The sequence below is a fragment of the Ceratotherium simum genome, chromosome 34 (assembly GCF_057802395.1).
Source record: "Ceratotherium simum simum isolate JZ-2026a chromosome 34, ASM5780239v1, whole genome shotgun sequence".
In the NCBI taxonomy this organism is placed as follows: domain Eukaryota; kingdom Metazoa; phylum Chordata; class Mammalia; order Perissodactyla; family Rhinocerotidae; genus Ceratotherium; species Ceratotherium simum.
Window position 1 is genome coordinate 7333982 of NC_141933.1, and position 26195 is coordinate 7360176.

Below are 26195 nucleotides of genomic sequence, written 5' to 3' on the forward strand. Positions count from 1 at the left end.
GGTGGGGTGGAGGACCACGTGAGACGATCCTGGCTTGTCCTCACCCTTCATCTCATTTAGTTACTCTTGTCATCTGATGTCCAGGTCTCACCTAGCAGAGGCCAGATTCTAAGCCACCTCTGAGGGGTCTTGCTCACCTCTGAATTGCAGGAGAATGAATGAATGAATGAGCTCATTTGATCTTCACAAGACATCCTATGAAGCAGAGGTGTTTGACTGTACAAATGGCAGAACTAAGGCCCAGAGAGGTTCAGTGACTTGCCTGAAGTCACACAGCTGACTACAGAGCCTGAGAGTGGTGTCGCTGATGCTCCTCCCAGGTCTAACCCCGGAATCTGCACCATGACCAGGGAGGAAAAAATAAGGAGGGAACTTTATTTAATATTAAAGTCGGGGAGGGGATCGGAAGGGAGGTGGGCTTCACTTGGTGATGGTGTTCCTGCGGAGAGAAGAGGGGCGTGAGGCTGAAGAACGGGCACCTTGGGGACCCTCGCTCGCCCCAGCCCACCCGCCCCTGCCCAGCCACGCCTCCCCACTCACGCGTTCATGCTCTTGCCGCTGCCGCTGAGCACGATGTACGGCGTCTTCTGGGCCTTTTGCTTCTCCTGGAGCAAAGCCACGGTGCCCAGGGGCGTGTCGCTGGAGCTCATCTTCTTCAGGAGCTGTGGGGAGGGGCCAGTCAGCACAGGGCAGGAGCAGGCCCAGCACATCAGCTGCCCAGCACAGGCGGAGGCCACCCCCACATCCCCGCGGGCCACGCACCGCCTCCTCGTCCAGCTTCTTCATCCGCCGCTCTGTCTTCATCTTGCCTGAGCCCTTCCCGTGGAAGCGGTGGGACAGCTGCCGGAAAGCCTGGGGACACAGCAGGAACCGCGTTAGAGCCGCCTGTGCCCCCCAGGGTGTGGTGGGGGTGGTGATTCAGTGCTAGGCCTGGGGCATGGGTGGGAAGGGGACGGGAGAAGGGCACTGACCCTGGCACCCCCCTCCCCCAGTGGTGGAGACAGATGTACTGCAATGGGGGTGCTGGGACCTGGAGTGAGACCTGCGTGCAGAGGCCAGGCCAGGACACTCGGGCTGGGGCTGGAGGCAGGAGGGCGGCAAACCCGGGGAATGTGGGAAGAGCGCAGGTGGGGTGGGAGTGGGAGACAGAGAGGAGGCAGGAAAGGCAAGCGAGGGCTGCTGGCTGGAGCTGGGCCATCTGTGAGAGCTCAGGAGCAGCCCAGAGCCTGGACACTGCCCGCCAGAATGGGCAACTCAAGGCACTGAGGGGGCAGGCAGGCAAAGGAACCAGGGTGCCTGTCTGAGCCTCCCACCAGGCCCGCGAGGGGGACTGCAGTGCCCACCACAGACGGAAACCGAGGCACAGAGGTTCCGACACTCTGCCAGGCTCCCAGCCAGTGGATGGTGAGCCCAGACCCCGCGGCCCCCTCAGAGGCCTCACCTCCTTGGGCGTGAGCTTCCGGCCCGTCTCGTCCACGTACTCGATCTTCACGTCGGGCTTGTAGCCGTCCTTCTCCTTGAAGTCCTGGGTGAAGCCGCGGTACTCCTCCCGCCGGCTGTACTTGTCGTCGATGGCCCTGGCCAAGACACAGGGGGCCTCAATGCCAGCCGCCCACCCTGCCTGGGTCCCCGGCAGTCCCGAGCTGGCACCACCCCAGGCCCTCCTCCCACCCGCCCGCCATGCTCACATCTTGTCCTCGATGCAGTACACGGCAGACGGCAGCGACTTGTTGGGCGCCTTCACACGGGCCACCTTCTGCACTGTTGTCTCCAGCAGCCCTGGGGAGAGGGGGTTGTCAGACTCCAGGCTGCCCTCCACTTCAGAGAGGCACAGCCCAGGGCAGGCCTGATGCCCGTAACTGCACAGCAGGCCCCTCACAGCCGTGCCGCGGGAGTAAAGACACCAGGCCCACTTTGTAGACAAACGAAACAGAGACTCAGAGATCAGGCCCCTGTCAAGGGCCACTGGCCAAGCAGATGGCAGAGCTGGGATCCTAATGCCAGGGTCCCTCTGTGCCAGAGCCTGGACTGCTTCAACTGCCCCCGCTCCTCGGAGGAGGAGACACCGAGCCTTGAAGGATGAATGGCGCATTCTAGGGGGATATGTGGGCAAAGCCACCAAAAATGGGGTGATGCAGAGCAGAAAGGCCAGAGGAGACTGTGACCGCCCCAGAACCAGGGTGCAGAAGGAGGGGCTCGTGACATCAGGAATGAGAGAAAGAGGCAGCAGAGGGGACCAGAGGAAGCTGTGCCGGCACCTGCCTCGCCTGCCGTTACCCACCCAGCCCTTCCCGCCTCAGCGCTCAGGCCCCAACCAGGCTCACGGCCGCCCGAGCCCCTCACCTTTGTTCTGACACAGGAGCAGGGCGGCCGCCAGCCCTCTATTCACGATGGGCTCCTCGTCCAGAATGGTGGTGGAGGAGGCAGAGAACTGGGGGGCAGCACACCATGAGGGAGGTGGTGAGCCGGCCGCACGGGCTCTCCTGACTCCCCCTTACCCACCAGTCTCCCCCACCACACATGACTGTGGTCCTTTCCAGGCACCAGGCCCTGTGCAACCAGATGCCTCCTCTAATCCAAATAACCCTGGGGGTGACAGACCCCATTTACAGCTGAGGAGACTGGGGCTCTCAGACACTGAGTAACCATAGCTGGGAAGGGACCGAGTCGGGGCCCGGAAACCCCACCTGAGCAGCCTCTGTGCTCTCTGCTCTGCCCTCCATGCCCCCCCAGCACCCCCGCCCTCACATCCTGCTGCTGCTTCTCCTCATCCAGGTTGACTGTGCTCCAGCCGATGTTCTCCTCCCCGTCGGACTCGGAGCCGCCATTGGCCGAGCGCTCCTCGTCCCGTTCAAAGTCCTGGGGGACAGAAGACCCGAGTCACCCTGGGCAGCCCAGCCCACAGCCGGCCCGCCCCATCAGAGCACTGAGGCCGGTCACGGAGGACCGCTGGGCCCCCATCCAGGAGCGGGCATGGGGGGTGGCGGAGAAGCGCGAGGACCCACCATGAGCTCCTCCTGCTCCTCCCGGTTGCCGGCCAGCCCGTAGGTGGGGATCTCGCCCAGGGTGCGGCAGAACTCCGACGTGGCATTGAACACGATGGCCCCCTTCCGCTCCGGATCCTCGTCCTCCTCCCAGCCCCGCTGCCGAGACTCCAGCTTCTTCACAATCTCCACCACCTGGGGGAGGGAGCAGCTGTGGGCAAACCCAGAAGTTTCTGGGGTGGTGCCACTGAGACCAGGAACCCAAGATCCTCCCTGATGGCAGTAAAACAAGCCATTCCCCCTGCCCACAGCGGAGCTCAGACTGGTCTCCTCTTCCTCCCTGAGCCCTAGTCCGCTCTGCTCTCCACTCTGCCCCTGCACCAGTTTCACTAGGTCACTCCTCCGCTCCAAAGCTGTCAATGGCTATCGCCCTTTGAATTAATATCCAAAATCTTACCGGTCCTTCATGACCAGGCCTGTGCCAACCCTCCTCTAAAGCCCCTCAACGCACTAGTGCAGCCTCACACACCTCCCTCCAGGACCTGGAGCACGCCAGGGCCCCCTGCTACTCCACTGCCACCCACTCCTCCCCCGACAAACTCTCGTTTCAGGACTCAGCGTAAACATGGCTTCTTTCAGAATTCCTTCCCTGAGGCCCCAGGGCAGATGCCCAGTGGAACTTCCACATGCTTCCAGCACTGAGCCCACCAACCAGCCACACCCTCTGCCTCCCTTCTGTCGCAGCAGATGCCCGGCCCTGCTCCTACCTCAGGCCACCTTCCTGCCTGGCACGGCTCTGAGGCCCCTCAAAACTCTGCTCCTGCCATTATCCCCAGACTGCACCCACTGTCCCCTCCATTGTGTCATTCCCAGCAGCACACAAGGGTTATTTAGCATCTCCCCTCTTTTAAAAAATCTTCCTTCAACCCCACAGCCCCACTGCTCTGCAAACTCCTCAGAGAAGTTTCTAGTCACCACATCCACTTTTGCACCCCCTTTCCTTCCACTTTATTACAATTATTTTTTAATGAATATCATCGTAAACATAAAAGGGTTATATCTCACACACACATGCTTTTAAAAATAATAACCAAACACCCACATACCCATCGCCTGGTGGAGAAACAACATCATCAACACCCTTTCGAGCCCCGAGTGTCTCCTCTGCCATATTTGTGGTAACGACTCACTGGCTCTTCTTTATAGTTTTACCACATAAGGACCTATCCACGGACACTATGCTACTTTGTTGTGCGTTTTTTATACATTATGTAATCTGAATCATACTGTATGATTTTTCTATGATCTGCTTTTTAAAATATATATATATTTTTTTAAGATTAATCTTGAGATGAGTGGCTATAGTTCATAAGCTTTTCACTACAGAATCATATTCCGGGATATGAATATACCTCGATCTAGTTATCCAGTGTACTGAGGACAGACTTGGTCTGTTATCACATATAAAGCAGCTACATGCAATCCGATGCTTCCTAATGCACTTGGGCAAAGGTCTCTGCAGGTACAGGCTCGGGAGTGGGGACTGCCGGGCCACAGGGCACACGCATTCACTCTACCTGAATATGTCAACGTCCTCCCACTTCCACGCCCGTGAAAAGGGTGCATAGGGATTCTGGCTGCTCCACATCCTGACACTTGACGGAGTCAGACTGACATTCTGCCAAATGGTGTGGGTGTGACGCGGTCCAGCACTGTTTTAGCTCACCTTCCCTTGATCACCAATGAAGTTGAACCTCACTGAGTATTTTACTGGCCATTTATCCTTCCACTTCTGTGAACTGCCTACTAGGGTCTTTTGCCTGTTTTTCTGTTTTGTTAACTTTTGTTCTTTATATATTCTTGACACCAACTCATTGATGGTTATGTATCTGGGCAAATATTTTCTCCTTTTGGCCTGTCTTTTTACATTCTTCATGATATCTTTTTGAAAAACCTTAAGTTCTTAATTTCCAAGTAGTTAAATGTTAGTTTTTTCCTTCATGATTTGTGTTTTACATTTATATCTTAAAAAATCTTTCTTTGCCACAAAGTCATACACATAATTTCCTTTATAACTGTTCTGAAATGTTAAGTTTTTTACTTCGAAGTTATCAGTAAGTGAATTTTGTGTTAAGGTGTGAGGCACAAACCCCATTTCACCTTTTTTCAAATAGTTAACTGACTGTGCAAACACCACTTATTTTGAACTGAGCAGCCTTTCCCACTAGGACACCACCTGTCTTATCCCACAAGTCTGTTTCTGGGCCCCTCTATGTGCTCTCAGCCCTGTGAGTCCATCCTGATGCCAATACCACACCGCCCTAATTACTATACCTGTATAGAAAGTCCTGATCCCTGTTAGAGCAAATCCCACCACATTAGGATTCAAAACTGTCTTGGCTATTTTGGGCCCTTTGATCTTCTATGTAAATTTTAGAATCACCTTGCCAGGTTCCACAAAAATCCCTATTGGGATTTTTATTGGAATTGCATTTAATCTATAAATTAATTTGAGGAGACTGACATCTTTACAACATTGAGTCCTATCTGTTAACATGGTTGTTATGGACTGAATTGTGTCCTCCCAAAATTCACATGTTGAAGCCCTACCTTCAGTGTGACTGCATTTGGAGACAAGTCTTTAAAGAGATAATTAAGGTCAAATGAGGTCCTAAGGGTGGGCCCTAATCCAACAGGTTGGTGTCCTTATAAGAAAGGAGAGAGACACACCAGGGATATGGGTACACAGAGAAAAGGACATGTGAGGATCTTACACTTCTAGCCTCCAAAACTGTGAGAAAGAAGTTTCTGTCGTTTAAACCATCCAGTCTGGGGCCGGCCCTGTGGCTTAGCAGTTAAGTGTGTGCGCTCCACTGCTGGCGGCCCCGGTTCGGATCCCGGGCGCGCACAGACGCACCGCTTCTCTGGCCACGCTGAGGCTGTGTCCCACATACAGCAACTAGACGGTTGTGCAGCTATGACATACAACTATCTACTGGGGCTTTGGGGGGAAAAAATAAATAAATAAAATCTTTAAACCATCCAGTCTGTAGTCTTTGTTATGGCAGCTCCAGCTAACTAAAACAACAGTGTATCAATTTAATTGTGTCTTCCTTAAAGTCTTTCAAAAAGGGACTGTAATTTTCCCCATATAGATTTACACATCATTTATTCCTTTTTATTTTGTTGCTATCCTGATTCTTATCCACATTGCCTTCTATTGCTAATCCATATTATCTCATTAGCTATACTGTTTTCATAAATGGTATCTTTTTTATTTTATTTTTATTTATTTATTTATTTATTGTGAGGAAGATTGGCCCTGAGCTAACATCTGTTGCCAATCCTCCTCTTTTTGCTGAAGAAGACGGGCCCCCTGGGCTAACATCTGTGCCCATCCTCCTCTACTTTATACGTGGGACGCCTGCCACAGCACGGCTTGATGAGAACTTAACCACTACACCACCGGGCTGGCCTCCATAGTATCTTTTTTAAAATTACATTTTCTGTCTCTTGCTGGTATACAGAAAGACAAGTGACTTTCCTTTATTAATCTTGTATCCAGCCACCTTGCTAAACCTGCGGGATCTGGCCCTCGTTTCCCACCACCCCACAGAGGCGGCTTTAGACGAGGGAGTCAATGACCTCCATGTTGCCCAACCCAAAGCTCAATGGTTGATATCCAAATTCTCCGTAGTTTTGTCACAGTTGCACATACTCTTCCCCTCAAGACCCTTTCTTCATATAGCTTCCAGCAGGACACCCTCCCTCCTTCCCTTCCTCACTCGCTCTGCTTCTCAGGCTTCCCTCTTGGAGCCCTCCACTCTCTTCTTTATCTACACTCGCTCTCCTGGTGATGCCAGCCAATCCTGTGGCTTTAAATCCCACCTACATACTGATTTCCACATTTATATCTCCAGTCTGAGCCTCTCCCCTGAAGTTCAAACTCATATGTCCAACTGCCTAGTCAATATCGATCACCTCTAATAAAGAGGTACCTCAAACTTCACCAAAACCAAACACTTGGTTTTCTTCCCCAAACCTGTTCTTCCCCTAGTCTCCTCCATCTCAGTAAACGGCCCTACTACTAGCCAGCTGTTCACATGAAAATTCTTGGGAGTCATTTGCAATCTCTTATTCACTCACATCCCACATGCAATCCATCAACAAATACTGCCAAGTCTACCCTCGAAATACATTCCCAACACAACCACTTCTTACTATCTCCATGGCTACCGCCCTAGGAAACCATCATCTCTTGACGGCACAACTGCATCAGCCTTCTAACTCCTCTGCTTCCTTCTGCTGTTAATCTGCTTATTCTGTCTTTAGAAGCAGCCAGAAGGATCTTTGAAAAAAAGAACTCAGATCAAAGCCCTCTAACGGCTACATCTGCACCGCAACAGTCAGGCTCTGCCTGATCCGCCCTCTGACCCTCTCCCACGTCCTTGCCTATCACTCCTCTCCCCGCTCCCTCTGCGCTGGCCTCCGTGACGCCCCCGAGCAAGCAGTCACTCCTGCCTCAGGGCCTCGGGTACCAGGAGTCTTCTCACCTCCTCTCGCCCCTTCTTTCACCAAGGATTTCAGCACCGCTGCCTGTCTCCCTCTGCATTTCTACGTGTCTTCACTCTTGGTGACCTCTGCATCCAAAATGACACATCCAGTAACTGCCCCAGGGGTTCCTTGACATCCTCACCTCTGACGAGCTAGCGTTCTCTCAACCCCTCCTCAGGGGTCATACTCCTGCCTGGATTTATCATCACCAGTGACCATACCCCTCATGTTAAAGGGCCAGAGTTCTGTCTGTCTGCTACATCCACTCCTCCCAGCTCACTTCCTCTAGGAACTTCAGTCCAGCAGTTCTTCAGCCTCATCAAGACTCCAGTCTATGTCTTCACACCCACCATGCCCCTCCTGCTATGCCCTTATCATTCAGCTTGGATCCTGCGGAGCATCAACGTAGTCCCTCCTTTGCAAATACTTTAACTGCCTCACCCCCTCTCCCCAGAAAACCCAATCTTGATTAATCCCAGCCGTCACCTACTCAGTTACTAGACTGAGCAGCTGAATGGGCTACAGAAATCCATAAATGTGCTGACCAGATCCACTTTACATGCATGACCACTTACTGCTAATGTGGAGTCCCCACTAATCTCCCATGAGCAGTCAACACTGCCCAGCAGGCCTCCTCTCCTCCCTTGACCTCCACTCTCCAAAACAACGTCTGGCCTCTCCACCCCCCCACCCCCACCACCTCCTCACTGAAAAACACAGAAAAAAATCAGACAGCAGTTCCCTTGACTTCCTCCAGCCACAGTTACCTGCATCTGCTGTCGCCCCACCTGCCTTCCCTCCTGAAAGAAATAATGACATGACATGGCTTCTCTCAAAGGCCACTCCCCACTAGTACTCTAGGTCCTATCCCTTCCTTGCTTCTTAAGGATCTGCTCCTGAAAATATCTCCTTTTTTCTCCTCTTTCATCATGAATTTTTCCCCTGGATTGGCTTCAAACATACTCTAGAATATCTATCAGTTAAAAAAACTCCTTTGAGGGTGTGAAACTTAATTAGATACTGGTTAAAACAAAAAGCAAAAACTAAAAAGACATTTTGGGGGATAATTGGGAAATTCTGTTATATGCACTGGCCATTTGATAGCATTTATGGCATTTTTAAGGGAACGTGGCTATGTAGGGGAATGTCTCTGTTTTTAGAGATGCCTGCTGAAGTACTTAACGGGGGAAACGTCACAATGCCTGCAACTTACTTCCAGGGGATCAAAAAGAAAAAGAAAACAGAGGAAGGGAAGACAGCACTATGACAAGATGTTTATAATTACTAAATCTAAGAGGAGGTGTACAGGTGCTCACTGTACTATTCTTTCAACTTTTCTGCATGTAAATGGTGCGGGGTGTGGCTCAGGTATGTTTAAAAAACTTCCTCCGTGATGCCAATGTATGGCCAGGCTGAGAACCACTGAGCTACACGACCTGTACAATCCTTTCAGCCATAAACTCTATGATTCTTGGATATAATGGTTAATATCATTAATATTTAAAAACTAAGTATGGGGCCGGCCCCGTGGCTTAGCGGTTAAGTGCGCGCACTCCGCTACTGGCGGCCCAGGTTCGGATCCCGGGCGCGCACCGACACACCGCTTCTCCGGCCATGCTGAGGCCGTGTCCCACATACAGCAACTAGAAGGATGTGCAACCATGACATACAACTATCTACTGGGGCTTTGGGGGGAAAAAAAAGGAGGAGGATTGGTGATAGATGTTAGCTCAGAGCCGGTCTTCCTCAGCAAAAAGAGGAGGATTAGCATGGATGTTAGCTCAGGGCTGATCTTCCTCAATCAATCAATCAATCAATCAATCAATCAATACTAAGTGAAAAAGAAAAACTTTCCTCAACTCACACCCCCTTCAGCTATTGCCCCATTTCTCTGATCCTCTTCAGAGCAAGGGTGGGCAAACTATGGCCCACCACCTGTTCCTGTAAATAAAGTTTTATTAGAACACAGCCATGCCCATCCATTTACGCCTTGCCTGTGGCCGCTTTCAGCACAATGGCAGAACACCTGAGCAGTTGTGACTGAGACCACAAGCCCTTAAACCTCAAATATTTACTATCTGGCCCTTTAACAAAAAGTCTGCCCACTCCTGCTCTAAGGAACTGTCCCAAGTGCTGCGCTCACTTCCTCAATCCCATCTCTTCAATCCTCTGGAATCCACTGGACCTGCCTCCACCGTGCCAAATCTGACCTGCCTCTCAGCAGTGTCAGAAGATGCCCTACTCCCCCTCTCAAAACCCCTTCTCAGCTTCAGTGACACACACTCCTGCGGCTCTCCTCCTCCCTCAGTGGCTGCTGCTTCCTCGACTCCTCCGCAGAAGCCCCGCCTCTACGCTACCCCACATGGTGGGCACTCTGCGGTTCACCACTCCAGCCCCACTCTCTCCCTAGTGGGAGATGCAGGGTTAAAAGTGTGGACTCAGGAGGCAAGCTGTTCCAATCCAAGCTCTGCCACTTACCAGACCTGTAACCTCAGGCAACTTGCCTAATGCCTCTGTGCCTCAGTTTCCTCATCTGTAAAATGGAGATCACAGAACCGTCCTCATAGGTGTTGCTGTGAGGATTAAGTGAATCAATACACAAAGCACTTGAGCAGCACCTGGGACACCTGAGTGCCCTGCAAGGGACAGCCATGATCACGGCCTCAGGCCCCACTGACCTCTCCACCTCAGCTCACACCACCATGCCCTCACTCCGCTCCAGCCGACCTGGTGCTCAAGCATTCTTTTTTTTTTTTTTTTTAGGTATTTATTTATTTATTTTGGTAAGATCAGCTCTGAGCTAACATCTATGCTGATCCTCCTCTTTTTGCTGAGGAAGACTGGCCCTGGGCTAAATCCGTGCCCATCTTCCTTTACTTTATATGGGATGCCGCCACAGCATGGCGTGACAAGCCATGCCTCGGTGCGCTCCTGGGATCCAAACCCGGACCGCCAGCAGCGGAGCACACGCACTTAACCGCTACGCCACGGGGCTGGCCCATCCCCAAGCATTCTAAGGTCATTTCCACAAAGGACATCTGCTGTCCCCACTGCCTCCACTCTACCCAGTCTGTCCACCCCACCTCCACCCCCAAATCTCAGCAAGGTTGGCTCCTTTCTGTTATTTAAGTCTTAGCTTAAATGTCACCCCTTGAAAAGTCTTTCCTGGGCCGGCCCCATGGCGTAGCGGTTAAGTGCATGCTCTGCTGCTGGTGGCCCAGGTTCAGATCCTGGGCGCGCACCGATGTACCACTTGTCAGGCCATGCTGAGGTGGCGTCCCACATAAAGCGGAGGAAGATGGGCAGATGTTAGCTCAGAGCCGGTCTTCCTCAGCAAGAAATGAGGAGGATTGGCATGGATGTTAGCTCAGGGCTGACCTTCCTCACAAGAAAAAAAAAGGAAAAGTCTTCCCTGAACACCCAGTCTAGGACACAACCCTCCAGTTATTCTCTCCAGTCCTCCTGGTTTATCTGCCCAGCTCTAATCACTATCAGAAATCACTCTGTTTGCTCATATGTTCACTGCTATTCCCCGCCCCCGCTCTCCCAGAAAGACAGCTCCATGAGCACAGGCTGACTTGTTCAGTGACCCCCAGCCCTAGGATAATGCCTTACTCACAGAAAGCAGGTGACATATATTCACAGGAAGGAAGAAGGGAAAGATCCAACCACTAAAACACCTTACAGCGAAAACACTGCAGAAATCTACAAATCTGCTAATAACATGATATTAAACTAAAGAGAGGAACCAAATTGGAATGTGGGTGCTGCCTCCTACGGCACGTACTCGTCAGGACAGGTCACCACAGACACACCTGTCACCAAAGTCCCCAGCCCTGCAGAGGCCAGCACCCACCTGCGCCTGCGCCCGGCCTCCAGAGCCCCTCACCTTCTCACCGCTGTCTCGCAGCTGCTGTAGCTGCCGCAGCCGGCGCCCCTTCTCCAGCTGCTTCTGCAGCTCCAGCTCCGCCTCGTCCTCCTCCAGCACCTCTGGGGACCCGGAGCGCGGTGCTCCGCCCTCCTCTGGGGAAACACGGGGATGCCTGCTCAGGTCATCTCCTTGGACGCTGGGCTCTCTCCCTGCCCTTTCTGCCCACCCCCAGCCGGCCAGGCCCCTCACCCTCATCACTGATGTCCATGTTCTCCACTCGGGTGTCATCCGACTGTGGGGGCTGAGGCACAGGCTCCTTCTCCTCCTCCTCCTGGACCTCCTCGTCTGCCTCGGGCACTTGGCGCCGACCCCGGCCCCGCAGTCTGGGGGAAGAGGCCTCTCCAGTGAGCATCGGCCGCTAGGCCAGCTCAGCCCCCACATCCCACCCTGTGTCCAAGCCCACCTGGAACCAAAGTCCCCATCTTGAGTCTGGTCCCCAAGAGGCAGCAAGTCATCAGCCCGCACTACCACCTCCTTCTCCTTCTTGCGGATCTTCTTCACCCTCCGCTTGGTCTTCTTAAAGGTCACCTGAGGGGAGGAGAGGAGACATCAGGAGGGGGGAGGCGGGAGGGGGAAAGATGGGCAGCCACAAACCCACAAGGACAAACGCTTCTCTAGTGTTACTCTGTGCCAGCCACTGTCCTAAGCACTTCACACACGTGAACAAGATGTAAGGTGCATCAATTGTCATTCCATCTGTGAGATGAGGAAAACTAAGGCACAGAGAGGTTAGGTACCTTGCCCAAGGTTACCCAGCTCCTAAGTGGGAGAGTGGGGATCTTGCTAGTCTGGCTCCAGAGTTGTGCTCTTAGCCACTCAGCCAAGCAACCTACTGAGTCAGCTGTCTACCTCTGTTCACACAGTCACCCCAAATGCAAAATCCACATACGGCTACAAAATGACCACTTACCCACACTGTTGCTAACCCTTGTAATAGCCCTCAGGAAGCTGCCATCCCCATTTCAGATGATGCACCTCGGACTCACAGTTAAATGACTCACCCAAGGCACAAGCTGGCTTTGTGGCAGAGCCATGTTGAGGACCATCTGGCTCACAGTCCCTGTTCTGTCTACACCCACTGCCTCCCTGTAGCACCTCCTAGGGCTGCTATTTACTGCTCATCCATGAGAGCCAAGCACTGCACAGACACTCAACCTCCCTTCTTAGCTCCTTCTGGCAGCACGGGACCCGAGGGGAGGGAGGACTCACTACCCCAGTTACAAGTGCGGGTGGAGGCCATCAGGCTCACCATCTCCTCCGGCGTGAGGTACTCGGAGGCAAGCCGGGGCCCCACCGTGCTCAGGGACTGGGCCTGCAGCCGCAGCTTGGCCCGGATCTCCTCCAGCTCCCGTTCCCGGAGGCCGTCGGCCGTGCCACCCTGCTCCAGACGGAAGGACTGAGGCCGCTGGCCCTCGAGCTCCTCGTCGTACTTGGACAATATCGAGCGGGGTTTTTGCTGCAAGGCAAGAGGGACAGGTTGGGACCCAGCCTGGCTCCCGAAAAGCCAAAGAGCCACCATTTCCTCGAGCCCCTTCACTGCCCGGCCTGCCTGTGCCAAGTCGTCCACGCTCTCGTCCTCTGTGTAGGGCAGGTAGTCGGGCTTCTTCTTCCGCAGCTCCACGTTTTTCTCTGCCCGCTCCTTATCCACCAGGTTCACGTTCACCAGCACGTCCTCCTCCTCCTGCAGCACGCCTGGGGACAGGGCAGGGGCGGCAGCCATTCACGCTTGCCCTCAACTCAGCAGTGCCTAGGCCCCCAACCAGAGCACCCCAGCTGCACCCACCTTTGTCTTTGAGGGTGAGGATGAGAGTCTCCCCTTCTCGGAAGGACTCAATGGCGTGCTCCACGGTGAGGCCCTGCAGGTCCCGGGCACTGTACAGGTCCTAGAAGGGAGGGGGGAGGTCTAGCCGAGTCAGGAGCCCCGACCCACCCAGCCCCAAGGACAGCAGAGCCCCCTCCAGCCGCTGCAGCAGCCTCACCTGCCGCCTCTGCCCGAACTCCTGCTCCACCAGAGTGCTGACGCCGAACTCCTGGTCCATCTCCTCCAGCAGCTTGGCCTATGGGATAGGAAGGGGGTGACCTGTGACCTCAGGCCATTCAGGATCACTAGAAGACACGCGGGGCTTTACCAACCAGGAGTGCAAAAAGAGCAGGCCTTGCAGGCAAGCTGCTGAGAGTCCACAGCAGACATCACTGACCACGGACCTCCTGCCTCTCTGGGCCCAGTCCCACCTCCCAAGAGTCAGTCACCTGCCTCTGCATCTGGTCAGGCCACTGAGGCACCAAGCAACCACCCCCAGCCCCCCGGGGTCCTCACTCTCTTCTCTGCCAAGTCCTTTTCCTTCTGAAGCTGCCGGCTCCTCTCGATCCAGGCTGCAGTGTCATCCAGCCAGGGGTCATCCTCCCCCAGTGTCTTAATCTTCCTGAAGAGGGAAGAAAGTGACCCACTGGGGAGCACAGCTCCTGCTCCCCCACCCCAACTCAAGAGTCTTTGGCGGCCTCCTCAGGCCCTTCCCCTGCCCGCCCTGGCTGGGAGCCCCTCACCCCAGCTTTTGGTTCAGGAGGCGCTTTTCTTTGGCAGCCGCCAGCTTCTCTCGTAGCTCCTCTCGCTGTCGCAAGGCCATGGGGTTGATGACTTCGGCTGCCACGGGCTCCTCCTTGGTGCCCGCCTCTGGAAGGGGGGCCCAGACGTGAGGCCATGCCTGCCCATGGCTGGTGGGGAGAGGAGGGAGCCACTCACCCTGCCCCCTTCCAGCTCAGGGGGCCAGAAGGGACCAGGAGAGGGGGGAAGAATCCTTCACCTCCCTACCCCCACTTCATCCCTATACCCCACACGGTGACTCCTGTGTCACCCCACACAGCATGACAGGGTGACAGACCTCCCTACCTTCCAAAGCCCCTCAAATCATGCTAAAAAAAGCAAAACATCCTACACCTGCAGATTGGTTTGCAGCAACTGTGTGCATCTCTCACTCCACCTAATGCTGCCTCACAGCCAGAGTAAGGATGCAGTGCCAACTGTTCCAACTTACAGAAGAACCTGAGTCCCAGATCCCCATTACGACAGCAAGGAGGGGCCTCATGCCTATCACCAAGCACACACATACACACACACGACCACTAACTGGGCTGAACCTGGACTCTAACCCCACTGTCTTCAGATGCCCCCCACCCCCATCCTCAGCCCCACACTCACCCTTCTTGACGGCATTGACCTCCAAGGGTTTCAGCCCCAACTTGGCCCGGAGCTTACTGAAGACAAGAGTACAACTGTTAGAAGCTGTCAAAGAAATGGGGGCACCAAATGCATTTCTGGACAGACAGAGGGTGAAAACAGGATGCGAGTGGGTGGTCCTAAGGGTCCCAAACACAGCGCCTGACCCAGGCAGCCCAGGGCATTGGGAAGGGCACTGGCCTCCAAATCAGGGCACACCGGTGCTAAGCCCGGCTGCCCCTAACCAGTGGAATGCCATCCTTCCTCTTGGGGCTTAGTGTCCTCTTCTGTAACTCAAATGGTTGGCTAAGATGATTTCTACAGCCCTTCCCATTCCAATCAGAACGCTTTAGTGTGTGAGAGCCTCCCCAAGCAACTGCCCCAGGAGCCACCTGTCTCAGAAAAAAAAAACGAGAAACAAAAAGGAGACAGCACTTACTTGGTCTCCTCGATGCTGAGTGACGAAGCATCTCCCGAGCTGGTTTTGGAGCTGGCAGCTGGAACAACAAGGAGCACGGCTCAGGAGCTGAACACAGGGCAAAGAAGCCACTTCCTCCGCTCCAGCTGCAGGGCTGAAGATGAGGGCCCCTCACCAGCACGCGGGCCTTGCTGAGACACCAGGAAACAGCAGCCTTCTTTCACCCCAGTAACTCCCACTACTGGAGTCCCAGTCTCTGAGAACTCTGCCTCTTCTACGTACGTTCCTTTCCCAACCCTAAAGGTCCAACTTCCTGCATCCCTCACTCCGCCACCTCTTCACTTTTGTATATTCTGTGTTTTCAACCTGCACTGCCCTCCCTGGCCTCACTCTGATTGACAAATTCCTATCCAAACGCAAAGATCAAATGCCACCTCCTTCGTAAGGTCCTGCTGAATTATTGATCAGAATGAACTGCTCTTCCCTGAACTCCACAGCGCCGTCAGTTGCTCCTGGGTCTGTTTCTCCCCACAGGGCAGGGACCAGGCTGACAGCATGACTGAATCCTCCGTGCAATTCACACAGTCAAGAAACATACTTACTGGTGCCTGCTCTGTGCGGGACGCTGGGGACACAGAGACAAAAAAAGCATTTCGGACCTCCTCCACCCAGCTCATAAACAGCAAACAACTTCACTGAGCACCACAGACAGAAGCTAGACACCCTCCGATGAAGCTCCCCCAACCAGCTGCCACCATGTGCTCACCCTTCCTGCATCCCTGCAACCTACCTCCTCCCCTTTTATCCCACCCGGACCCTGGATCCATCCCAACCCCTCCGGGCTCTCTCCAAGGTCACCAGCCTCTTTATTTCTAAATCCAATGGATTCTTTGCAGCTCTGGTTTTGCTTGATCTCTTGTGGTGTGTGACACTGTCGATCACTCACTTCTAACAATGCTCTGTTCCCACAGATCCCCTGGCACCGGGTTCTATGCTTTTCCTGCCTTTTTGGCTACTCCACCTCCCTTCTTGTAGTATCTTGCTCCACCTACTACTAAAATATTGGTGTTTTGTAGATTCCACTCCTGACCCTGGCTTCTCACTCGTCAATCTCTTAGTGAACTTTATTTGCCACCTAACTACTCGTGACACCCAAACTGCTCTATCCAGCCCAAACCCTGGGTTTCTTCACACACATCAAACACAACACTCTCCAAAACTGAATTCATTATCTTCCCTGCAAAGTCTGCTTCTCTTTCAAACTCCTCAACATCTGTAGGTGACACCACCACCCACCTAGCTGCTCAAGCCAAAATTCAAGGAGCCATCCTCCATTCCTTCTTCTCCTTGCCACCCTCACCCAAGCGTGTTAATTCCTCCTCCAAAACACCTCTTCAATCTGTCCACATCTCTCCATCCCATTGCTGCTGCCTTGGTGCAGGCCGCCATCAGCCCTCACCTGACCTCCAGTCTTGTCTACCCTCGATCTAGGTCTCAATGCAGTGATCTTTGCAAAATATGATGGACTCGTTCCTCGACTCAAATCCATGGCTCCCTACTACTCTCAGGACAAAGTTCGAATTTCGGAACAGGGCCTACGGCGCCCTTCGTGTTCCGATCCCTGCCTATCTTACAGCCTCCTGTCTCTATCGTGAGCCCTACAGGATTCGCCCAATACCAGGTTTTCTCTTGCCTCTGCACAGCCTACTACCACTTCACCCATTCCTTCATTCACTCCGCACATTTACTGAAGACCCTTGATGTACCAATTGCGAAAAACAGAACATCTCTGTGCTCACAGAACGTAACAAATGAAGACAACTTTTAATCCCAAATACCCCTAACAAGACTAAGCGCTGAGAAAAACAGCCTGGGGGGTGCCTCGGCCTGAAGGCTGGGCGAGCCCACCCGGGACCTCCGCCCCGCCCCGCCCCCGCGCAGGCCCCGCCCCTCACCGGCTTCGTAGCCGTCATCGCGCTTCTCCCGCTTCACGCGCCGCTCGGAGGGCTCGGCCTGGCTGCGCTCCCGCCCGTGAGTGCCACTGCGGGCCTCGGCTTCGGCCCCGCGCCGCCCGCCCCCGCGCTCGCCCCCACGCTCCCGGCTCCGCTTCCGTCGTTCGCCGCCGCCGCCGCCGCTGCCGCCGCCGCCGCCGCCCCGGTGCTTGTGTTTTTTGTGCTCTCGGTGCCGTGGCGGCTGCTCGGTGGCGCCCCCGGTGCTGGCCGCCGCCGTCGTCCCAGCCGCCTCCTTCTCCCCGCGATGCTTCTTTGACGACCCCATGGTGGTATGTCCGTCCCGAGCCCGGCCACCGCCGAGCCCAGACGACGCAAAATGGGAACACTTCCGGGTCGCCCGGCACCCGCTGTCGTGTTGCCGGAAACCAAGAGCGGCTGCTTCCGTTGTTTCCCTCGGAGCCTGCCCCAAAGGTTCATGGGAGGGCCAGGATCGGCGCCCGACTGCGCATTCGCGGCCGCCTCGGGCGGGCGGGCGGGCGGGCGGTCATGGAGCCCGTGGTCCCCTGGCGCATGCGCTCTTTTAGGTTCGCGGACCCGGTCTGGAGAAGACCGGATCCCAGAACTTGAAGGACCTAGAGGCTGTCTCAGTCAGCGTCCCCGGAGCTGGAAGCCCCTCCCCGGCTTCCCTCCGCTTGCACACCCCCAGCCACGGGACGCTCACTGCCTCACAGACTTTCCGTGGACAGCGCCCGCCGCTCCAGTAGGCGTCCTCCTAGTGGACTACTCCCTGGGGTCGTGGCTCCATCGAGCGTTGGACGACGCAGCATGTTCTCCTCCTGAGACCCACAGCCCGGCCTCCGAGCCCCTACAACCAGTATTGGTAGCAGACCCTGCCTGCCCACGTTCCCTGGATTGGGTTTTTAACCTGCGCCCCGTGAACTGCTAAGGAGCTCCAGATGAGCTTCTGTGTGTTGGTGAACCCCCTGAAATTGAGTGCAAAATTTGGCGCGCGTGTGTGTGTGTGTATTTCTTGAGAAGAGGGGCTCTAACTTGGAGTTATTTAACATTAAAAGCCCAGCTCACACGATTCCTCCTGACACCCACACCCCACAGTTGCTAGATCTGGCGGCCCCTGTGCAGCCCATCTGTTACGGTGTGATGCCTGTGCCCCTTTAAAGGTCCGCCCCCCTCCCCCACCGGAGTCGCCAAAGGCAGAGGCCATTCTGTCTTACTCGCTCTTGAATTTCTAGAACCCAACATGTATGCTGGCGACTGGGGGTGGAGGAGTCGCAGCTGTTGCTCTTTGAGACGCCCCCCTCCTCAGGAGCAGAGGCGGGGCTGTGTGTGCTGGGAGGGGGCAGCCAGAACAGCGGGAGCTCCTGGGGGATGCGAGAACAAGCTAAGCCCGCTGCCTACCCACCTACCGCCTGCTACTCCCAACCCGCAGCCTCTTCCCACCACCACCGGAAGTCTCACGCTGTATTTTCCATAAAGCGTTTAATTTTTCTCAGGGACTGGACTTCTGGTCTGGGCTTGGGTGGAGTGCCTGTCAGGCTGGCTGCTGGTGGGTGCTGTCCTTGGGGGGCTCTGAGAAGAGTGCTCCATTCTCACCTCCGTTGACCTGTGGCTCCTTAAAGATGAAGACACAGATAGGGGTCACTGCGCTCTGCAGCTCGCCACCCTCATGCCCAAGGAGACCTGGGCTATAGGAGGGGAAAGGCCATTGTCACTGATGATGTGGGTTCAAATCTGGCTCCTATGCTATGTGACCCTGAGCCAGTGACTTCCTCTCCTTGAGCCTTAGTTTCCTTATTGTGAATTGGGCCTCATAATCCCTGCTCTGCACTAGGTTCTTCTAAAGCATAAGGGACAGTATACCTGGGGTGACTGGAGTGGTACTAGCCCATCATGGGGCCTTGGTGTGTGGCCACTCAGATGGCCACAGGTTCCCAGACTGGCTCTGCTGCTTATTTGCTCCTGTGACCTTGGGCAAGACCCTGCCCTTCAGGTGCTTAGTTTCCTCACTGGGAAGTGGGGAAAATAACCCTGGCCCTGCCTTCCTCAGGCGACATGGAGGACAGGGCCTGGGGAAGGCCCTGCTGACTGCTAGAGCTAGTCCTCCAGACCTGGGAGTAGATGGGGCAGGACTGAAGCTTAGATTAAGGGTGGATCAATGTGGCTTCCCACCGAGTCCCTCTGCCTTTCCCCAGGGCAGGGAGACAGAGTTCAGACGGCTGGTGATGGCGCCTCTTCTCCCCGCAGCTGGGCAGAGCCGGTTCCTTGGTCAGCTAGACGGTCTCACCTGGGTTTCCTGGAGGTCCCCTCCTTGTCCCCCTTTCCTGCCTCCACCAGCAGCTGCTCCTCATCCAGTCCCAGTGCCGACAGCACCTGGGAGAAGCGCCGGGCCACGGTGAGCCGGGCGTTGGCCTGAGGAGAGAGAGGAGGGGTTCCTGCTCTGCACCAGGGCTGCCAAGGACACAGTGGGGCTCTGGGTACTGAGGGCATCCCAGGGCTTCCAGATGGGCAGCAGCCAGGGGTCCCATCTAAGGGGGCCCACTCCCACCTTGCTTCCTACCCACTCAGCCTGGGAGAAGCCCTGTGCCAGCCCTCACCTGCATGGCCTGCTGGAACAGGTAGGGCCGGGCCTGCACCCTGTGCTGGATGCCCTGCAGCTCTGCCTGGTACTCAGCAAAGCGCTGTCGCTCCTGGCGCCTGCAGGGAGACAGGCCTCTGGGCAGCTAACCGTGGACACAGCCATCCCCACTCCTGCGCCCACTCGTCCTCACTAAGGACTTTATGTTCTCTGGCCCTTGCCTTTGCAAAGCCATTTCATTCCCATCCTCACCCTGGATTCCTCCTGAGGTCAGTGGGGCAGGAATTATTTGACCCATTTTACCCATGATGCACCTGAGGCTCAGGAGGGTTGAGGAACCTGTCCAAGGTTGCACAGCTGGGAAGTGAGAGACTGAGTCCTGAGCCCAAGTCTGCAGGCTGTGCAGCCAGGGCTCCCCCAGCCTTGCAGCCACCCCCAAGGGAGAGGGGCCATCACTGGCTTCTGAGCAACTGGGCATCTGCTTGCACAGCCTCTCCTCTCCCCGTGTCCACACCCCTGCACCCTGTCACACTGCACCTGCGAGGAGGATGCTGTGGCCTTGGGCAAGGCCCCACTCTGGGCTCTGGGCTCAGTTTTCTTGTCTGTGCCATAGCAGGGACTGGACAAGCTTGCCAGCATCCTCTGTGGTTCTGATAAGCAGACAGCTTAGCAGTTGGGACAGAAGAACTAAAGAAATGTGTTGCAAATGAAAAGAGCACATCCCAGAAAGATCAGGGTTCCCCTGGGGAAGCACAAATCCATTTACAAAAACCCAGTTTGTGCGCTTGTCACAAATGTGTCTGCTCAAAAATCTGAGCATCCCGGCAGCAAGAGGGGCCCTCTGGCCACACCGTGCTCCGGACCAGGCCTCCTTCTGTGAAGCACATAAGAGACGCCGAGGGGCGTGGTGGCAGCAACCACACACAGGACAGGAGAGCAGCAGGCAAGAATCCGAGACTCGTGCCGGGACCTCCGGCAAGTCTGCTGGGCCCCATGGAAAAACACTGCCTTGCTGTGGACCCTTGGTTATGTGCCAGGGAAGGACGCCACCACAGCATGGCTTGATGAGCAGTGTGTAGGTCTGTGTCCAGAATCCGAGCCTGCGAACCCCCGGCTGCCGAAGCGGAGCGCGCAGTTAACCACTACACCACTGGGCCGGCCCCCCACCTTTTTCTTTTTTCATGGTCAAACTATAGGAACTGATGACTCTTCACTGACCATCAACAGTGGTTGTCTCCAGGAGTGGGCTCACAGGCGCTGTTCCCATTGTACAAGAACGATTTTGGTAATATTTGAACTTTTGTAGTAAGCATGTCTGGCATTTGAAATCGGAAAAACAAGACTTGAAAGTGTAATAATGCAGGTAGAACATTTTAACCTGAGCGTTCCACAGCTGCAGGGCTTGTTATTATTAACTGGGTGACCTTGGCCCGGCCCCTTCTCCTCCCATGGCTTAGTGTCTTCATTTGTAGAGTGTGGCCCGCCTGCCCGGGCGGGAGGGTGGCCGTGGAGTTTCAGCCCTGAGGGAAGGGGAGGGCTGGGTCTCCTTGGTCCTTGTCTGACACCTCACACTGCCTCCCTGCCCTCTCCCCACCGGGCCCTCCACAGCCCTGGCCTCCTACCTCAGCTCCTCCAGCTTGTGCTGGGCAGCCCCCGGCCCCCGGCTCCCTCTGGGCGCGTAGGCCGCCAGGCAGCGAGCCACCTGCTGCTGAACCTGCTGCTCCCGGGCCCTCCGCAGCTCAGCCTGCCGCCGCTCCTCCCGCTGCTGCCGCTCCCAGGCCTGCAGCAGGCTTCTTGGGGGGTGAGAGGGAAAAAAGAGGGATGGGAAAAGTCAGCTGGGCACAGGCGTCTCAGAGAGGGTCAGGTCCCGGGTAGGAGAGTATGGGGTCTGAAGGGATTGCAGGAGCCCAGAAAGCCGAGAGCCTGGGGGATGGGCTTTGTCGTGGAAGTCTGACCTGATGGAGGCTGCCTCTGGGGCTCGGCCCTCAGGCCCCAGCTCAAGGCCGTTTCCTACTCTTCCTGCCCGCTCCAGCCAGCCCTGTGCCCCAATTCTGAACGACCTGAGCTCTGTGGAGCTCAGTGCACACATCTGTGACCTCGCCTGTATTGCTACCTTCCCCTTGCAAAGGGGAGGGTAGGGGCCAGATCTTGTTCTTCTCCCTGGCCCCCATATCTGGTAGGAGCTAGGTGAATGCCTTTTGGTTTGAGGGACAGACCAATGGGTGAATGGATGGGAAAGAGGAACAAAATGCTGATGGGATCAATGGATGGATGAAGGGATGAATGGTGCAGATGGTTGAACAGACAGCACCTAGCTTGACCTGGAACATTCTTCCCTCAGATCTCATAGCCAGTTCCTTCTTGTCAATCAGGTCTTTGCTCAGATGTCAAGGAAAGAGAGACTCCCTGACCACTCCATCTACCTCTCAGGTATTTTCCATCTCTATCTATATATTTTGGTCATTTCTTTATTAATTATCCTTCCTCCCAAGTAGAATGTAAGCCTCATGAGAGGAGGGTTCCTTGTCTGTCCTCTTCACCACCAGCCCCAGCACCTAGGATAGTGCCTAACATAGACAGAAACTCGAATCCATGCATAATTGATTCGTCGTCATTTAGAAAGATGGACTGAGACAAATAAAGGGGTAGACGCAGTCACTCACTCAGCACATACTTATTGAGCACCAACCAGGTGCCAGGTCCTGTGTAGGGCACCAGAGAAGCCATGATCAATAAGATCTGACATCTGCCCTCATGGAGCCCTCAACCTGTACACGGGATGGACAGACAGCCCAGCACCCCAGTGCAATGTGGTGTGGCAAGAGCCACGACGGATGCAAGCACAGAGGAGAGCTTCCCAGGGGGCACCTGGCTTGGAAGTTGAAAAATGGACCTGAGTTAGCTGGGTGGGTGAGGGAGAGAGGTAGTCCCAGGAGAGGAGGGAGGGAGAGCATGGGGCATCCCAGCCACTTGGACCAGTTGGCGTGGGAGACAGGCGCCTCCTTACCAAGGAATCTGGGCTTTGTCCCAAGGGAACTGGGAAGCACAGAAGGATTTCAAGCAGGGGATGACAGGGTAAGAACTGAGGGGTGCTATCCAAATGCTGAATGGAGTCCCACCTGCCACTTCTAACCCGTCGCCAAGGCCCGCTGAGCCAGCTTGTGGCTTGTGTCAATAGACAGTTGGCCAAGCAGACAGACAGGCAGATGGATGGGTGGATGGGTGAATCAACAGATGATTGGGTGATCAGAATGACTGGTGAATGGATAAATGAAGGAATGGGTGAGAGGATGAAGGACAATGTCTCTTGAAGAACTGGCTCCTCGGCTCCCTGCCCGTGGCTTCCCCCTCTTTCTTCTTCCACTTACCTGGTAGCCTCCTGTCGCTTGTGGAAGGTACGGTTAGGGAAGTTGGCAAACAGGAAAGTCTCGTCGTTTCCCAAGGCATGGGCCTTCCCACTCTGGTTGGAGGCCTGGACAGCAGCCCGCAGAGCCTTCCAGGGCTGCTTTTCGGGGCCTATCCACAGTGGGACAGGTCAGGGACTACTCTCTCCTGGCCCCCTGGGCAATCCTACCCAGCCGTGTCTGAACTCCTGGCCCAGGCCGCTGGTTCCCTGACCTCTCTCCCCGCTATGAAGCTTCCTGGGGAGCCCAGGTGCTGAGCCCACACTCACCACAGTCCAAGTCTTGCTGCAACTTCCTCTGCAGCTTCTCCAGGTCCCATGGCCCCTGCAGCTCCTTGGCTCTAGACTTCCTCCTCTGTGGCCCTCGGAGGATGTTGGAGCTGGCGCTGCTCCACTGGCCCTGCCGTTCACTGTCATCTGAGGCCTCCTCACCAGAATTCTGCCCCCTTCTCCGAGAACCAGCCCTCCTTCTGGGGGGCATGCTGTGCTCTCCCTCCTCCGCCTCCTCTGTGGCCTCTGCAAACCACTCCTCCTCCAAGATGGAGCCCCTGCTGGGGAGCTGGGGCAGTTCCCCAGGGCTCAGACCCCTCTCGGCCTCTTCTCCCCCTGGGGCTTCCAGCTCAGCGGCCTCCTCGGACTCCGACCCTGACCCTGACCTCTTCTCGGGCTGCTGGGGGCCACACTCACTGGCTGGCTCCAGCTCTTGGCTCTCCCCTTTGCCAGGAGGGATGGAGACGCAGCCCCAGGCCCTCAGCTGCTGTCTCCTCTCCAAGTGTGGCACCTCCGTCTTCCAGCAGAAGCCATGGGCCTCTAGGAGGTTGGCTGTGGGCTTGCGCTTGGACTTGTGCTGGGGAGCCGCTGGGGGCAAGGGCAGGTCTTGGTGGCCAGGGGCCAAGGAGGAGCCAGGCTGAAGCAGAGCCCGGCCATCCACGCTGAAGCTCTCCCAGGCCCACTGGAAGGGGAAGGAGGGTTTCCGAGGAGGAGAGGGGAAGAGACTGAGGAGGGAGAGGGCAGGGGGCAGAGTCAGGGCGCCGGCCCCCAGTGGGGCCTGACACCCAGCATCCCTCCCAGCCCCTCCCGCAGTTGCTTACTTCTCAGCCTCAGCACAGCCATGCCCTTTCTTGTTCCGGCCCCTGGGCCCCCGCTCCTTCTGGTTCTTCTTTGCCGTCTGCCCTGCGCTCCGAGACCTCTGCTGCTGGCCCAGAATTACACCATCGCTGCTCTCGAGATGCCCCTGAGGGAAGACAGGAGAGGAGACCCAGCTGGGAGCAGCCTCCTGGACCACCTCTCACCTCACCCGGGGACCCTCCTCTTCTGTGCACCCTGGCTGGCCCCTCTGGGCCCTCATTACCACTGAAACTGATCACTACCTCAATTCTTCCTATTAAACTAGCTATTGACTCAGCACCTGCTGGGTGCTCAGGACTTTCCCGCATTAACTCATTTAACCTTCCAAGGACCCTATGAGGTGGATACTCGCTATCACCCCCATCAAGCTGCTGAGAACCTTGAGGCTCAGGGAGGTGAAATCACTGGACTAGGTCACACAGCTGGTAAGTGGAGCCAGGACCTGAACATGTTGAGTCTGTCCCCAGGGCCCGGATTAGTCACCAGTGCACTATGCTGCCTCTGGGCCCTGGACAGCTCTTCTGAATGCCCCACAGGGCACTGGACTTGCTAAGCCAAGGTGGAAGGAACTCATTTTCTTTCTCGAAACCCTGCTCCTCCTGCAGTATTCCCTAAATTGCTCCATCGGAAGCCTGGGAGTCATCCCTGGGCGGCATCCTCATCTTCATTCCATACCCTTTAGGCCTCCCCAAGGTTCCTGCCCACCTTGGGCCTCCCTGACTCTCATCTGGGCCTCAGCTCCAGTCTCAAGGCTTCTCAAGGGCCTCCCTCAGCCCTGGCCTCCCCAGACCCCAGATAGCCAGCCTGCCTCTGGGCAGTTGGAAGTCCCCCCGCTTGGGGCCTCCCTCACCTGCTCAATCTGGGAGATGCCGGAGAGAAGCCTGAGCAGCCCTGTGGGTGTCCCTGAATCCTGGAGCCCTGTGTTCTGCCCTGGTCTCCCCATCGTGGTCCTGACCAGCTGTTGGTGGGTGTTTAGCATATTGATGTCCTGCCCCATCCCCCACCCCCATCTGCCAGCCTTGGAACTGCCCTCCCTACCATCTCTATGGCAACCAGTCCTCAGCTAGTCTCAAGGGCTCTGGCAAAAAACAGGCCAGGAAGGGTACCCCAGGGTATATGAAGCCAAATTCCCTGTAGGGAAGAGAGTTCAGCAGGATGCTAAGGAATAGTCCAGGCCTTGGAGTCCAGAGACCCAGGGCCAAGTCCTGCCTCTGCTCCTGACTCTGCAGGACTCCCCGTTGACCTGGTGTAAGTCCCCTAACCTCGCTTGGCCTGTGTGTCCCCCTTTATCTGTAAATGGGACCTTAGGATTCAGCCATCTGGAAGAGTCCTCACATCCTGTGACGTTGGCCAGATGGCACCTGAGACGGTCCTTCTCCCTCCACCTGCCTCCTGGGCTGCCCCCCAGGCCCGGGTGAGCCCCTGTGGGGGCCAAACTGACCTCTCACAAGATCTTGTTCAAACCGCTTGCCTCCCAGCCCCTGACAGGGCAGGAAAGGCCAGGAAGTTGAATGCCACGCCCAGGAGCAAGGCAGCAGGCAAACCAGAGCCGGTTGGAGGCTCTGGAGGGAGTTAGAGCATTTGAGTCTTATTCCAAACTTCTAAGCATCCCAAAAAGGCTTGACGTGGTAAATCCCCATGGGACGCCTGGCGCTGACTCCTACGACCAACGGTATAGGGACGTGGTGCTGAGCTGAGACCCTGGAGACGGAACGGCCAGGGCTGGAGGCCTGGCTTGGTCTGTCACCAGCTCTGCGACCTTAGGCAAGTCACTTCTGTACAAACCTGGAATCATGGGCCCATCCCATAGGTTTGTTGCAAAGTTTAAATGAAATCACAAAGACGATGCACTTGGTAAATATTTGTTATTATTACTGCTAGTAATAACTGACCATTATTAGGAGGCAGTAGAGCATAATGGTTAGAGCACAGAGGAAGCGCTGGGGTCTGAATCCTAGCTCCTCCTCTCATCACGTACCTTCCTGGTGCCTCTGTTTCCTCATGGGCAACGTGAGGGG

At 55.6% G+C, this 26195-nt stretch overlaps 2 protein-coding genes across 2 annotated transcripts; both read right to left on the minus strand.

The window, feature by feature from the left end:
* Positions 1-354: 354 nt before the first annotated feature.
* On the minus strand, positions 355-17434 carry SART1 (spliceosome associated factor 1, recruiter of U4/U6.U5 tri-snRNP). The gene is made up of 20 exons (XM_004437634.3): positions 17057-17434; positions 15123-15180; positions 14666-14721; positions 14014-14140; positions 13787-13892; positions 13449-13526; positions 13253-13352; positions 13019-13161; positions 12719-12925; positions 11873-11997; positions 11659-11792; positions 11428-11561; positions 3006-3179; positions 2749-2859; positions 2344-2431; positions 1689-1779; positions 1442-1577; positions 763-852; positions 541-662; positions 355-439 (listed from the first exon to the last, which is right to left on the minus strand). Exons 1-20 carry the CDS (start codon positions 17376-17378, stop codon positions 421-423), a joined length of 2421 nt encoding a protein of 806 aa, XP_004437691.1. The 5' UTR covers positions 17379-17434; the 3' UTR covers positions 355-420.
* Positions 17435-18543: 1109 nt separating this feature from the next.
* Positions 18544-25174, minus strand: TSGA10IP (testis specific 10 interacting protein). Its single transcript, XM_087422625.1, has 8 exons — positions 25028-25174; positions 24141-24283; positions 23320-24044; positions 23015-23162; positions 21269-21439; positions 19666-19765; positions 19356-19480; positions 18544-18756 (listed from the first exon to the last, which is right to left on the minus strand). The coding sequence occupies exons 1-8, from the start codon at positions 25172-25174 to the stop codon at positions 18603-18605; spliced, it is 1713 nt and encodes a 570-aa protein (XP_087278751.1). The 3' UTR covers positions 18544-18602.
* Between the last annotated feature and the right edge of the window lie 1021 nt (positions 25175-26195).